At 47.1% G+C, this 12880-nt stretch overlaps 2 protein-coding genes across 6 annotated transcripts in view; one reads left to right on the top strand and one right to left on the bottom strand.

Annotated features, from left to right (window-relative positions):
• LOC115266760 (uncharacterized) overlaps positions 1-5691 on the top strand; it is a 147222-nt gene extending 141531 nt beyond the window's left edge. For all 5 annotated transcript variants that reach the window (XM_062844711.1, XM_062844710.1, XM_062844706.1 and 2 more), the window contains 2 exons: positions 3768-4035; positions 4805-5691. In XM_062844711.1, coding sequence (XP_062700695.1) covers positions 3768-4035; positions 4805-5311 — 775 coding nt within the window. In that variant the 3' untranslated portion in view covers positions 5312-5691. The remainder of the gene's footprint in view (positions 1-3767; positions 4036-4804) is intronic.
• On the bottom strand, positions 5452-12603 carry LOC109401894 (clusterin-associated protein 1). Its single transcript, XM_019674504.3, has 3 exons — positions 12431-12603; positions 5741-6904; positions 5452-5674 (listed from the first exon to the last, which is right to left on the bottom strand). The coding sequence occupies exons 1-3, from the start codon at positions 12450-12452 to the stop codon at positions 5547-5549; spliced, it is 1314 nt and encodes a 437-aa protein (XP_019530049.3). The 5' UTR covers positions 12453-12603; the 3' UTR covers positions 5452-5546.
• Positions 12604-12880: the final 277 nt, after the last annotated feature.

Here is a 12880-nt window from a genome sequence, read left to right as displayed (position 1 = left end):
GCTTTGTAATAGTAATGACAGCTGAACTAAAATTATGCTGTACATATTACTGAACAAATGCTTTTTCAATTGAAAAAGTAGCCAATCCTCAACCTTTTGTATAATTATTTATCATTTGAAACACTTCAAGAGTTAAATAAGTTTTCTGTTCGATTTGCAGTAATTCCTTTACAAAACAAGACAACAGTTTAACAAGACTTTTTTCTGCTTCCTGTTCAGTTGATGTATAAATTAGCACATGCATATGTATAATGCGTTTTTTACAAGTCATATAAACGCTTTCGTTACATCATACTTCGACTCAGAATACCGAATGAAAACACGTGTTTTTTACTGAACAGCAGCTGAATAAATGTGTTGTTCAGTTGTTAACCATAATGTTGTGCTAATTCGCCACAACTGAATAGGAGTCGAAGTGTGGTTATTATTTAACCTCGGGAAGTTTATGTTTTGATTTTAGTGCATGAATTCATCATCTCAAGGATAACGCAGACAGGAAGACATGCGGCTGGCAATCGACGGGTCTCGAGTTCGAATCTTTATTTAGGTAAATTTATGTGTAGTTATTATTTCATGATAGTTGTTCATAGCCTAACTGCCAATCATAAACTCTCGTGGAAATTGAAAAAAAAAATCATTTTATTTGCTTTAATCATTTTTGCTGAAGTCGAATAACATCTTTACTATATAATTGTTAAACGCTTTTAACAACAAACAGTTCGATTGGTACACAACACCATGCTTTATAACCCAAATCTCCAAATTTGTGTGAATAAAACCCAAGAAAAGGTCGTAACCTGAAAATTATCAAAATATTATTCAGCATCATGCTGAATTAACTCGTCATAAAGGTGAACAAAAATAAATAAAATGCAAAATTTTTCAATTTCCACGAGAGTTTATAATTGGCACTTATGCTGTGAACAACTTTTTGAGAAATAATAACTACACATAAATTTACCTATATCAAGATTCGAACTCGAGACCCGTCGATTGCCAGCCGCATGCCTTCCTATCTGCGCCATGCTAGAGATGATGAATTGCAGCGCTCAAATCAAAACATAAACTTTTCGTGGTTCAATAATGATTAAACTTCGATTCCTATTCAGCAGTGATGAATTAGCACAACATTATGGTTAACAATTGAACAACACATTAATTCAGCTGCTGTACAGTAAAAAACACGTGTTTTTCATTCGGTATTCTGAGTCGAAGTATGATGTAACGAAAGCGTTTATATGACTTGTAAAAAACACATTATACAGATACATGTGCTTATTTGTACATAAACTGAACTGGAAGCAGAAAAAGGTCTTGTTAAATTATTTTGTAAAGGAATTATAGCGAGTCGAATAAAAATCTTATTAAACGCTTGAAAAGTGTTTTACATTATCATTGTTATACCAATACGAAAGGTTGAACATGGGCTACTTTGTCAATTGAAAAATCATCTGTATAGTAATGTGTACAGCATAATTTTAGTTCAGCTATCATTACTATTATAAAGCAACAGTTCAGCATGCATGCTTGTTTGCCACTTGCAAATGTTAGTTGGGAAATCCTTCAAGCTATTCATGAAGTAACTGAAGGGGTTCTTAGAGAAATGTTCGAAAAAAAAATCTGATTCAAAAATCTTAAAAATTTTGAAAAAAAAAACCCTCAAGATATTTCTGAAGAAATCTTTGCAAGATGTTTCCGTAAGGATTTTCTGAAAAATTCCTGGATAAATTTCTGGAGAAATCTCTGGAGAATGTTTAAGGGATATTTAAAAACAAACCATGGACATATATTTGGATGTGTTTTTTTTCAGATGCTCTTCTAGGAGTTCAACAATGAATTCCTTCAGGATTTCCGCTCCAGAAATTGCTTTAGAGATTCCAAGAATTGGACAAAAAATTTGTGTAGAGCTTTTCCGGAAAATCAACCAGAGATTGAAAAAAAACTTCAATTTCACTATTCACCATAGATTTCTTTGATGAAATTTCCAAGAATATCTGGAGGAATCTCTGAAAGGATTCTTGGGGAAATCTCTTGAGGAACTTCTAGAGGAACGCTTGGTGGAATTATTGGAATAGCCCATGGAAAAAAAATGTGATGACCTTCATGGAGGAATCTCTAAAGCAGTATCTGGAAGAATTTTCGGAGGTATCTCGGAATCCACTATTAGAAAAAATATCTAGAGTAACACCTGGGAGTATTCTTGAAGCCATTTTCAGAGAAAACTCTTCAGAAATTCCTATATGAATTGTGGTAATTTTTAGTAAAAATTTCTGGATAATATTTCTTCTATCCTGATTGCAGCTCTGGAAGATCTCTATGAGAAATTCTTTGTATATTTCATAGTGGAATCTCTAATCTAGAAGGTTTGTGTAAATATTCCTGGATAAATTCCAGGAGAATGAACTCCTAGATTCGTAGAGAAACCTCTGTAGGATTTCCTGAAAAAATCTGTGGAATATTTTTTAAAGTTTTTTCTTAGAGAAAAACTGGAAACATATCCAAGGTAACACTTGGAAGAATTTCTGTAGCAATTTTTAGAGAAAACTCTAAGTTGAGGAGAACGTGCCTCTAGAGCCGACCTACTGATACCTGAAGTTGAGCTCCTAGACAAATTGTGATAGACATATTGGAAGAATCTCTAGATGAGGTCATAGAAGAATTTCTGCCGGAATTCCTGGTGGAATCTTTGCAGGAAATCCTCGAGGACTTCTCTCTCGATGAACTCCTGAGAGAATCTTTGGAAAATCCCACAAAGATACGAATTCAAGGTATCTCTGAAGGAATTCTGGAAGGAAATCTTTGATGGAATTGCCGGCAGCACTGGACAATTCATGGGAGAAGTAATGGAGCATTCTATCGAACATATTATGAGGAATCTCAGGAGAAATTCGTGGAGATATCTCTGGAGTAATTTGTAGAAATATTCCTGAAGAAACGCCATAAGGATCCCTAGATCATGAACTAGATAAGATATATTCCAGAAGGATTATTTGGAGGATTGCTAGATGATTCTCTGGATAAATACTTGAAATTATCTCCAAGGGATATCTTGGAAACACCAGCTTCTTCAACGAGTCCTAATAGAGTTTTTGCCTATTTGGATGTGTTATCTCAATAAAATCAGTTTGTAACTAACAATAGATTTCAATATTTCTGGTCAGTTTCAGAAACGTGAGTGGTTTAGAAAATTCAAGGTGATGTCATGCGTTTTTTCAGAAGGAAGGATCTTTCACGGGAGCTAAAGAGAGGTGTCAAGGAGTTTCAAGGCATTTCCAAGGGTTTTAGAGGAATTCCAGGGGGCATCAAGAGGGCTACAGGGACTTCCACTAGATTAGGGAGTTCTTGGACACTCCACTCCATCTTGCACTTGCTTTAAACGCCCTTAAAAGCTTTTTCAAACCCTTATCAAATTTCAACTTAAGTTTCTCCGTTTCACTACGGCTCTGAATTCAAACGCCTCTGAAACCCCTCCTTGAACACCATTTGCTACACTGCGACTTTGACTTTGAAAGTGTATTTTGTCACGGGAAACGGAACTTCGATTAATTGGGCAGAGACCCTTCAATAAAGCTTAACAAACTGTGAATTCTAGAGTGCTGGAAATCTAGGAAACACATGGGAAACCTGTTGGTAGATCTTCATGTCTCGTGTACTCCTCAAGAATATATGGGATTCTAGTAGTACCTCAGATTGACCACCGATGTCCAAATATGATTCAAGTTTCTCCAATTCACTTCTCATTTCTTCTCTTTATCTTCCCTTCGCAGGCCCTCGCAAAAGTCCCAACTGATTGAGAACGTCATCAACAGCAGCTCGCCGGGTTCGCAGGCGTTCATGTCCCAGCAGAAGGTCGAAGACTACATCAACTCGCTGCAGGTGGACCCCTCCATCAAGGACATGATGTACCAATCGATGCTGAAGCGTGGCTACGGATCGGTGTACGGCGAAAAGCACCGAACGGACACGTTCAGCAACGGTACCGGCGGTGGCGGGTCGCGTCCCGTCATGCTGGTTCCTGCCTGTGCAGGCAATGGGGTAAGTTATTGGGGGGCGGAACTTGCGCTGTAACTTCCTGTAGTAACTGTAACTGTAGTCAGCGACAATGAAGGATTCTGCAGGTATTTATGAAGAACTCTGCAAGTATCTATGGAGGAAAATCCCAGCAGATTCTTCAGGAGAATCCCTGCCAATTCTTCAGAATAATCCTTGCGGATCTTTCAGGAGAATCCCAGCGAATTCTTCAGGAGAATCCCTGCGGATTCTTCAGGATAGTCCCAACGGATCCTACAGGAGAACCCCAGCGAAATTTTCAAGAGAACCCCAGCGAATTCTTCTGGAGAATCCTAACGGATTCTTCATGAGAATCCCAGCGGATTCTGCAGGAAATTCTCAGCGGATTCTTCAGGAGAAGCCCAGCGGTTTCTGCAGGAGAATCCCAGTGGGTTCTTTAGGAGAAATCCACCGGATTCTTCATGAGAATCCTAGTGGATTCTTCAGAAAAACCCCAGCGGATTCTTCAGGAGATTCTTAGCGGATTCTACAGGAGAATCCTAGCGGATTTTACAGGAGGATCCCTACGGATTCTTCTTGAGAATTCCAGTGAATTATGCAAGAGCATACCAGTGGATTCTGCAAAAATCCACAAATGTTTCAGCAATAATCCATGGAGGATGTTGCAAGAATCCACAGGTTTCTGCAAAAATCGGAAGAGAATCCACCGAGGATTCTGTAGGAATTGGACAATTCAATCCGCAATGGATTCCGCAATTATTTCTGTCTATGGTCTGACCTCTCTATTTCCCAGATTTCACAGATGATGCAGATGTACCCGTCGCCTCCGCCGACAGCCGGCGACCCGCGGATGATGTATCCTTCCAATCTGATGCCTCCGGGCGTCCCGCAATATCCTCCAATGTATCCGGACACGGCTCTACTGGAAGCCCACATAGCTCGCGTCAACCGGAAGCGTTCGATGCGTTCCAGCTCGGAGACCGAGCAGGCTTCGGAGGATCAGGAGGATCAGCGTGGCCACCGTCATCGGCATCACCATCACCACAATCAGGAGAAGACATTCACCTACACCGGACTGGACAGAGACATTGCCGATAGCTATCTGGCGAAGGAGGAGGAGAAGCTGAACAGTAGCAGTATCGTGAATACCGGAGCGGTTGGCGGAACGGAAACCCTGAACCGTCACCCCGCAAAGGAGGGTGTCGAACGGGCTACGTCGCCTCCACTGACCTACCATCACGATCTGATGCTGATCGATCATCGACATCACTTCGAACGCTATCAGGATGTGCAGATGTGAGGTGGTGTGTGATCGACGGGAAGGTACAGAAGAAGGATTAAGGGAAGGATTCGAGTCTTTGCTAGCACGTAAGTCATTCGTAGATCGGTAAGGAACCTCTGCTCAAGTTGATTTTAATGTTGCAATTATGGAACTACTACTTGTGTATAAATCTGTGTACATTTTATTGTGTTTTAAAAATAAAATTTTAAGTTATTAGTTACGGAGATTATGGAGACGACAGAGATCACGGGGTTCAAAAGTCTTCATCGCTTTGGTCCTGCTTGGCACTCCTCGCCAGGTTTGAGTTCTCCCTCGTCAGCTTTGTCAGACTTTCGTCATCCTCGTCGTCGTCGTCATCATCCGAGCGGAGTTCGTCGATAACTGCAATAAAACCAAAATCAAGAACGATCAAGGCCTTTTCTGTTCTTCAATATCACCGTCCCTTACGTCCGTTTCCGTCCATCTCCAGGTCGCTTTCCGACTCTGCCGAACTTCCAAGCGAACTGTCCAACGGTCCTAGATCATCGTTCATCCCGCCGATCATCCGGACTCGATCCCGGCCACTCATCGACGACGGTCCTTCGGCAGTCCTTGTACGGAACCGCGTAGATCCACGATCTCTGTTCAACAGCTCACTTCGCAGAACTCTCTTATCCGACTTCAGTTTCACGTCCTCTCTCTCGTCAAAGTCGTCGATCTCATCCTCATTCTCGTCGTCCGAATCCATCAGTCCTTCGGGTAGAATCGTCATACTGCTGTCCGTCATCTTGGCAATCGGTGAAGTCGGTGTCGGAGTTCGATTCTTACTGATCAACTGCGACTTCAAAGCGTCCACGCAACGAATCCGTATGATGTACTGTTCGTAAAGATTCTTCAACTCCAGTTCCAACTTCTCGAACTCCTCCAGATATGCCGGCCGAACCTTCTGCAACGCCTGCAGCCGTTGCTTCGATCGCTCCAGCTCCGACGACTTCCGTTGAATCTTGGACGTCAAATTTCCATTCTCGGCCTTCAAGCTCTCCAGCGATGCCTTCGACGCCACCAGCTTTCCATCCAACGAGGTGATCGCCGACTTGATCACCTTCTCGACCGTCGCCAACTCCAGCGGTCGAGTCGACTGTACCATTCGAGTCTCCCTATTGACCAGCTCCTTCTTCAGCAAATCGTACAGCGCAGCTCCCCGATTGGTCAATTCTGACGACAACCCTCTTACCTTCTTCAGATCGTCCATCTTATCGGACAGGTCAATCTCCACGTGCGACTTGATCGATTCCTCGTCGGCCCCGGTCACCTTCGGCGACGCAATCAACAGTGAAGTGACCTTAAGCAGTTCCTTGGCGGCGGCAGCCGAACTGGCGTACAGCTTCCGAGGGTTTACCTTGATGCTGGACTTGGTGACCAGAAATTCGGTGGCCGAGCGGACGAACAGGACACGGTCCTGCTCGCTGCGGATACCACCGGCTAGGGTAAGAGTGGGCTCAAGCCGGCCGATCAGCCACGTTAGGACGTCATAGTAGGCTTTGAAGCTCTCCGGACCGCCGTAGGGTGTGTTCAGGACCGAGAGGGGGATGTTGTTCGGGTAGCCAAGAAGCTTCAGGTGCTCCGAGAGGTCTGAAAAGGGATAAGAGATATTCGGTAAAACAGAGTTGGCTCGAGTCTTAAATGGATTCCGCTACACGAATCCCGCAGGGGGATTCTACTCGAATCCCGCAGGGGGATTCTACTCGAATCCCGCAGGGGGATTCTACTCGAATCCCGCAGGGGGATTCTACTCGAATCCCGCAGGGGGATTCTACTCGAATCCCGCAGGGGGATTCTACTCGAATCCCGCAGGGGGATTCTACTCGAATCCCGCAGGGGGATTCTACTCGAATCCCGCAGGGGGATTCTACTCGAATCCCGCAGGGGGATTCTACTCGAATCCCGCAGGGGGATTCTACTCGAATCCCGCAGGGGGATTCTACTCGAATCCCGCAGGGGGATTCTACTCGAATCCCGCAGGGGGATTCTACTCGAATCCCGCAGGGGGATTCTACTCGAATCCCGCAGGGGGATTCTACTCGAATCCCGCAGGGGGATTCTACTCGAATCCCGCAGGGGGATTCTACTCGAATCCCGCAGGGGGATTCTACTCGAATCCCGCAGGGGGATTCTACTCGAATCCCGCAGGGGGATTCTACTCGAATCCCGCAGGGGGATTCTACTCGAATCCCGCAGGGGGATTCTACTCGAATCCCGCAGGGGGATTCTACTCGAATCCCGCAGGGGGATTCTACTCGAATCCCGCAGGGGGATTCTACTCGAATCCCGCAGGGGGATTCTACTCGAATCCCGCAGGGGGATTCTACTCGAATCCCGCAGGGGGATTCTACTCGAATCCCGCAGGGGGATTCTACTCGAATCCCGCAGGGGGATTCTACTCGAATCCCGCAGGGGGATTCTACTCGAATCCCGCAGGGGGATTCTACTCGAATCCCGCAGGGGGATTCTACTCGAATCCCGCAGGGGGATTCTACTCGAATCCCGCAGGGGGATTCTACTCGAATCCCGCAGGGGGATTCTACTCGAATCCCGCAGGGGGATTCTACTCGAATCCCGCAGGGGGATTCTACTCGAATCCCGCAGGGGGATTCTACTCGAATCCCGCAGGGGGATTCTACTCGAATCCCGCAGGGGGATTCTACTCGAATCCCGCAGGGGGATTCTACTCGAATCCCGCAGGGGGATTCTACTCGAATCCCGCAGGGGGATTCTACTCGAATCCCGCAGGGGGATTCTACTCGAATCCCGCAGGGGGATTCTACTCGAATCCCGCAGGGGGATTCTACTCGAATCCCGCAGGGGGATTCTACTCGAATCCCGCAGGGGGATTCTACTCGAATCCCGCAGGGGGATTCTACTCGAATCCCGCAGGGGGATTCTACTCGAATCCCGCAGGGGGATTCTACTCGAATCCCGCAGGGGGATTCTACTCGAATCCCGCAGGGGGATTCTACTCGAATCCCGCAGGGGGATTCTACTCGAATCCCGCAGGGGGATTCTACTCGAATCCCGCAGGGGGATTCTACTCGAATCCCGCAGGGGGATTCTACTCGAATCCCGCAGGGGGATTCTACTCGAATCCCGCAGGGAGATTCTACTCGAATCCCGCAGGGGGATTCTACTCGAATCCCGCAGGGGGATTCTACTCGAATCCCGCAGGGGGATTCTACTCGAATCCCGCAGGGGGATTCTACTCGAATCCCGCAGGGGGATTCTACTCGAATCCCGCAGGGGGATTCTACTCGAATCCCGCAGGGGGATTCTACTCGAATCCCGCAGGGGGATTCTACTCGAATCCCGCAGGGGGATTCTACTCGAATCCCGCAGGGGGATTCTACTCGAATCCCGCAGGGGGATTCTACTCGAATCCCGCAGGGGGATTCTACTCGAATCCCGCAGGGGGATTCTACTCGAATCCCGCAGGGGGATTCTACTCGAATCCCGCAGGGGGATTCTACTCGAATCCCGCAGGGGGATTCTACTCGAATCCCGCAGGGGGATTCTACTCGAATCCCGCAGGGGGATTCTACTCGAATCCCGCAGGGGGATTCTACTCTTCTATTCTTGTCGAATCCTCGGGAGGATTCTTGTCGAATTCTCAGGAGGATTTTTGTCGAATCCTCGGTAGGATTCTTGTCGAATCCTCGGGAGGATTCTTGTCGAATCCTCGGGAGGATTCTTGTCGATTCCTCGGGAGGATTCTTGTCGAATCCTCGGGAGGATTCTTGTCGAATCCTCGGGAGGATTCTTGTCGAATCCTCGGGAGGATTCTTGTCGAATCCTCGGGAGGATTCTTGTCGAATCCTCGGGAGGATTCTTGTCGAATCCTCGGAAGGATTGTACACGAATCCTCGGGAGGATTCTTGTCGAATCCTCGGGAGGATTCTTGTCGAATCCTCGAGAGGATTCTTGTCGAATCCTCGGGAGGATTCTTGTCGAATCCTCGGGAGGTTTCTTGTCGAATCCTCGGGAGGATTCTTGTCGAATCCTCGAGAGGATTCTTGTCGAATCCTCGGGAGGATTCTTGTCGAATCCTCGGGAGGTTTCTTGTCGAATCCTCGGGAGGATTCTTGTCGAATCCTCGGGAGGATTCTTGTCGAATCCTCGGGAGGATTCTTGTTGAATCCTCGGGAGGATTCTTGTCGAATCCTCGGGAGGATTCTTGTCGAATCCTCGGGAGGATTCTTGTCGAATCCTCGGGAGGATTCTTGTCGAATCCTCGGGAGGATTCTTGTCGAATCCTCGGGAGGATTCTTGTCGAATCCTCGGGAGGATTCTTGTCGAATCCTCGGGAGGATTCTTGTCGAATCCTCGGGAGGATTCTTGTCGAATCCTCGGGAGGATTCTTGTCGAATCCTCGGGAGGATTCTTGTCGAATCCTCGGGAGGATTCTTGTCGAATCCTCGGGAGGATTCTACTCGAATCCTCGGGAGGATTCTACTCGAATCCTCGGGAGGATTCTACTCGAATCCTCGGGAGGATTCTACTCGAATCCTCGGGAGGATTCTACTCGAATCCTCGGGAGGATTCTACTCGAATCCTCGGGAGGATTCTACTCGAATCCTCGGGAGGATTCTACTCGAATCCTCGGGAGGATTCTACTCGAATCCTCGGGAGGATTCTACTCGAATCCTCGGGAGGATTCTACTCGAATCCTCGGGAGGATTCTACTCGAATCCTCGGGAGGATTCTACTCGAATCCTCGGGAGGATTCTACTCGAATCCTCGGGAGGATTCTACTCGAATCCTCGGGAGGATTCTACTCGAATCCTCGGGAGGATTCTACTCGAATCCTCGGGAGGATTCTACTCGAATCCTCGGGAGGATTCTACTCGAATCCTCGGGAGGATTCTACTCGAATCCTCGGGAGGATTCTACTCGAATCCTCGGGAGGATTCTACTCGAATCCTCGGGAGGATTCTACTCGAATCCTCGGGAGGATTCTACTCGAATCCTCGGGAGGATTCTACTCGAATCCTCGGGAGGATTCTACTCGAATCCTCGGGAGGATTCTACTCGAATCCTCGGGAGGATTCTACTCGAATCCTCGGAAGGATTCTACTCGAATCCTCGGAAGGATTCTACTCGAATCCTCGGAAGGATTCTACTCGAATCCTCGGAAGGATTCTACTCGAATCCTCGGAAGGATTCTACTCGAATCCTCGGAAGGATTCTACTCGAATCCTCGGAAGGATTCTACTCGAATCCTCGGGAGGATTCTACTCGAATCCTCGGGAGGATTCTACTCGAATCCTCGGGAGGATTCTACTCGAATCCTCGGGAGGATTCTACTCGAATCCTCGGGAGGATTCTACTCGAATCCTCGGGAGGATTCTACTCGAATCCTCGGGAGGATTCTACTCGAATCCTCGGGAGGATTCTACTCGAATCCTCGGGAGGATTCTACTCGAATCCTCGGGAGGATTCTACTCGAATCCTCGGGAGGATTCTACTCGAATCCTCGGGAGGATTCTACTCGAATCCTCGGGAGGATTCTACTCGAATCCTCGGGAGGATTCTACTCGAATCCTCGGGAGGATTCTACTCGAATCCTCGGGAGGATTCTACTCGAATCCTCGGGAGGATTCTACTCGAATCCTCGGGAGGATTCTACTCGAATCCTCGGGAGGATTCTACTCGAATCTTTGGGAGGATTCTACTCGAATCCTCGGGAGGATTCTACTTGAATCCTCGGGAGGATTCTACTTGAATCCTCGGGAGGATTCTACTTGAATCCTCGGGAAGATTCTAGTCGAATCTTTGGGAGAATTCTACTCGAATCCTCTGGAGGATTGTACTCGAATGCTCGGAAGGATTCTACTCGAATCCTCGGAAGGATTCTACTCGAATCCTCGGAAGGATTCTACTCGAATCCTCGGAAGGATTCTACTCGAATCCTCGGAAGGATTCTACTCGAATCCTCGGAAGGATTCTACTCGAATCCTCGGAAGGATTCTACTCGAATCCTCGGAAGGATTCTACTCGAATCCTCGGAAGGATTCTACTCGAATCATCGGGAGGATTCTACTCGAATCCTCGGGAGGATTCTACTCGAATCCTCGGGAGGATTCTACTCGAATCCTCGGGAGGATTCTACTCGAATCCTCGGGAGGATTCTACTCGAATCCTCGGGAGGATTCTACTCGAATCCTCGGGAGGATTCTACTCGAATCCTCGGGAGGATTCTACTCGAATCCTCGGGAGGATTCTACTCGAATCCTCGGGAGGATTCTACTCGAATCCTCGGGAGGATTCTACTCGAATCCTCGGGAGGATTCTACTCGAATCCTCGGGAGGATTCTACTCGAATCCTCGGAGGATTCTACTCGAATCCTCGGGAGGATTCTACTCGAATCCTCGGGAGGATTCTACTCGAATCCTCGGGAGGATTCTACTCGAATCCTCGGGAGGATTCTACTCGAATCCTCGGGAGGATTCTACTCGAATCCTCGGGAGGATTCTACTCGAATCCTCGGGAGGATTCTACTTGAATCCTCGGGAGGATTCTACTTGAATCCTCGGGAGGATTCTACTTGAATCCTCGGGAAGATTCTAGTCGAATCTTTGGGAGAATTCTACTCGAATCCTCTGGAGGATTGTACTCGAATGCTCGGAAGGATTCTACTCGAATTCTACTCGAACTCTGGGGAGTATTCTACTTGAATCTTCGGGAGGATTCTACTCGAATCCTCAGAAGGATTCTACTCGAATCCTAAGGAGGATTCTACCTTGGATTCTACTCGAAACCTCAGGAGCATTCTCATCGAAAACACTGGCGATTCTACTCGATATCTGGGGATTCTACTGAAAAGTTTCTGAAAATTCTACTGGAAATCCCAGAGACTTCAACTCTAAGTTTCCACGGAAGATGATCGAAACCTAGACGGTTTTGCTAGAATACTACGAAAACCTGAGGATTCCCTTCGAATTCCTAGAGAATTAATCTCGAACACACTGAGAATCTACACGTCATCCATTAGGATTGTACTTGAAATTACTGAGGATTTTACTCAAAAATCGCTGCAATGTCTACTTGGATTATCTGGAGAATCTACTCGACACTACTGAGGACGCTTTGCGGTTTTAGGAACTTACCTCGAACGTCTTTAAACGACATCTTCGCCTAAATCCGGAACCTAACTTCCGATCGGAGAGCTGCAAATCTGGATGAACGAATTCAACACCGTTTCCGTTCTTGTTTGGGTCCACAATGGTTGCCTTGACAACGGGACGAACTTGTCGGACTCGCATCGATTTCTACTCGGGCATCCGTCACCGAGTGTTTGACAGCAGTTCGATGTCAACAAAACATGCTCGCGCGCGCACACACACGTTCTCAGGCACGTGTTGTGCGAGAGAGCGGTTTTTGTTTATGGGAGAGTGCGAGAGTACAGCTGGAGAGAGGCTGAGAGTGATTTTATGACAGTAGTGCCCAACAATGGGACAAAATCGAGTGAGTTTCACTCGACGTTGGATTAATTTCCGGACATGAAGTCACAGTCACGAGATCGTTCGAGTCGTTCTTCGCGCGAGAGCGAAGAGAGA

The sequence above is a fragment of the Aedes albopictus genome, chromosome 1 (assembly GCF_035046485.1).
Source record: "Aedes albopictus strain Foshan chromosome 1, AalbF5, whole genome shotgun sequence".
Classification (NCBI taxonomy): Eukaryota; Metazoa; Arthropoda; class Insecta; order Diptera; family Culicidae; genus Aedes; species Aedes albopictus.
The sequence above is the reverse complement of the archived record's forward strand: the minus strand, read 5'-3'. Positions and strand labels throughout refer to the sequence as shown.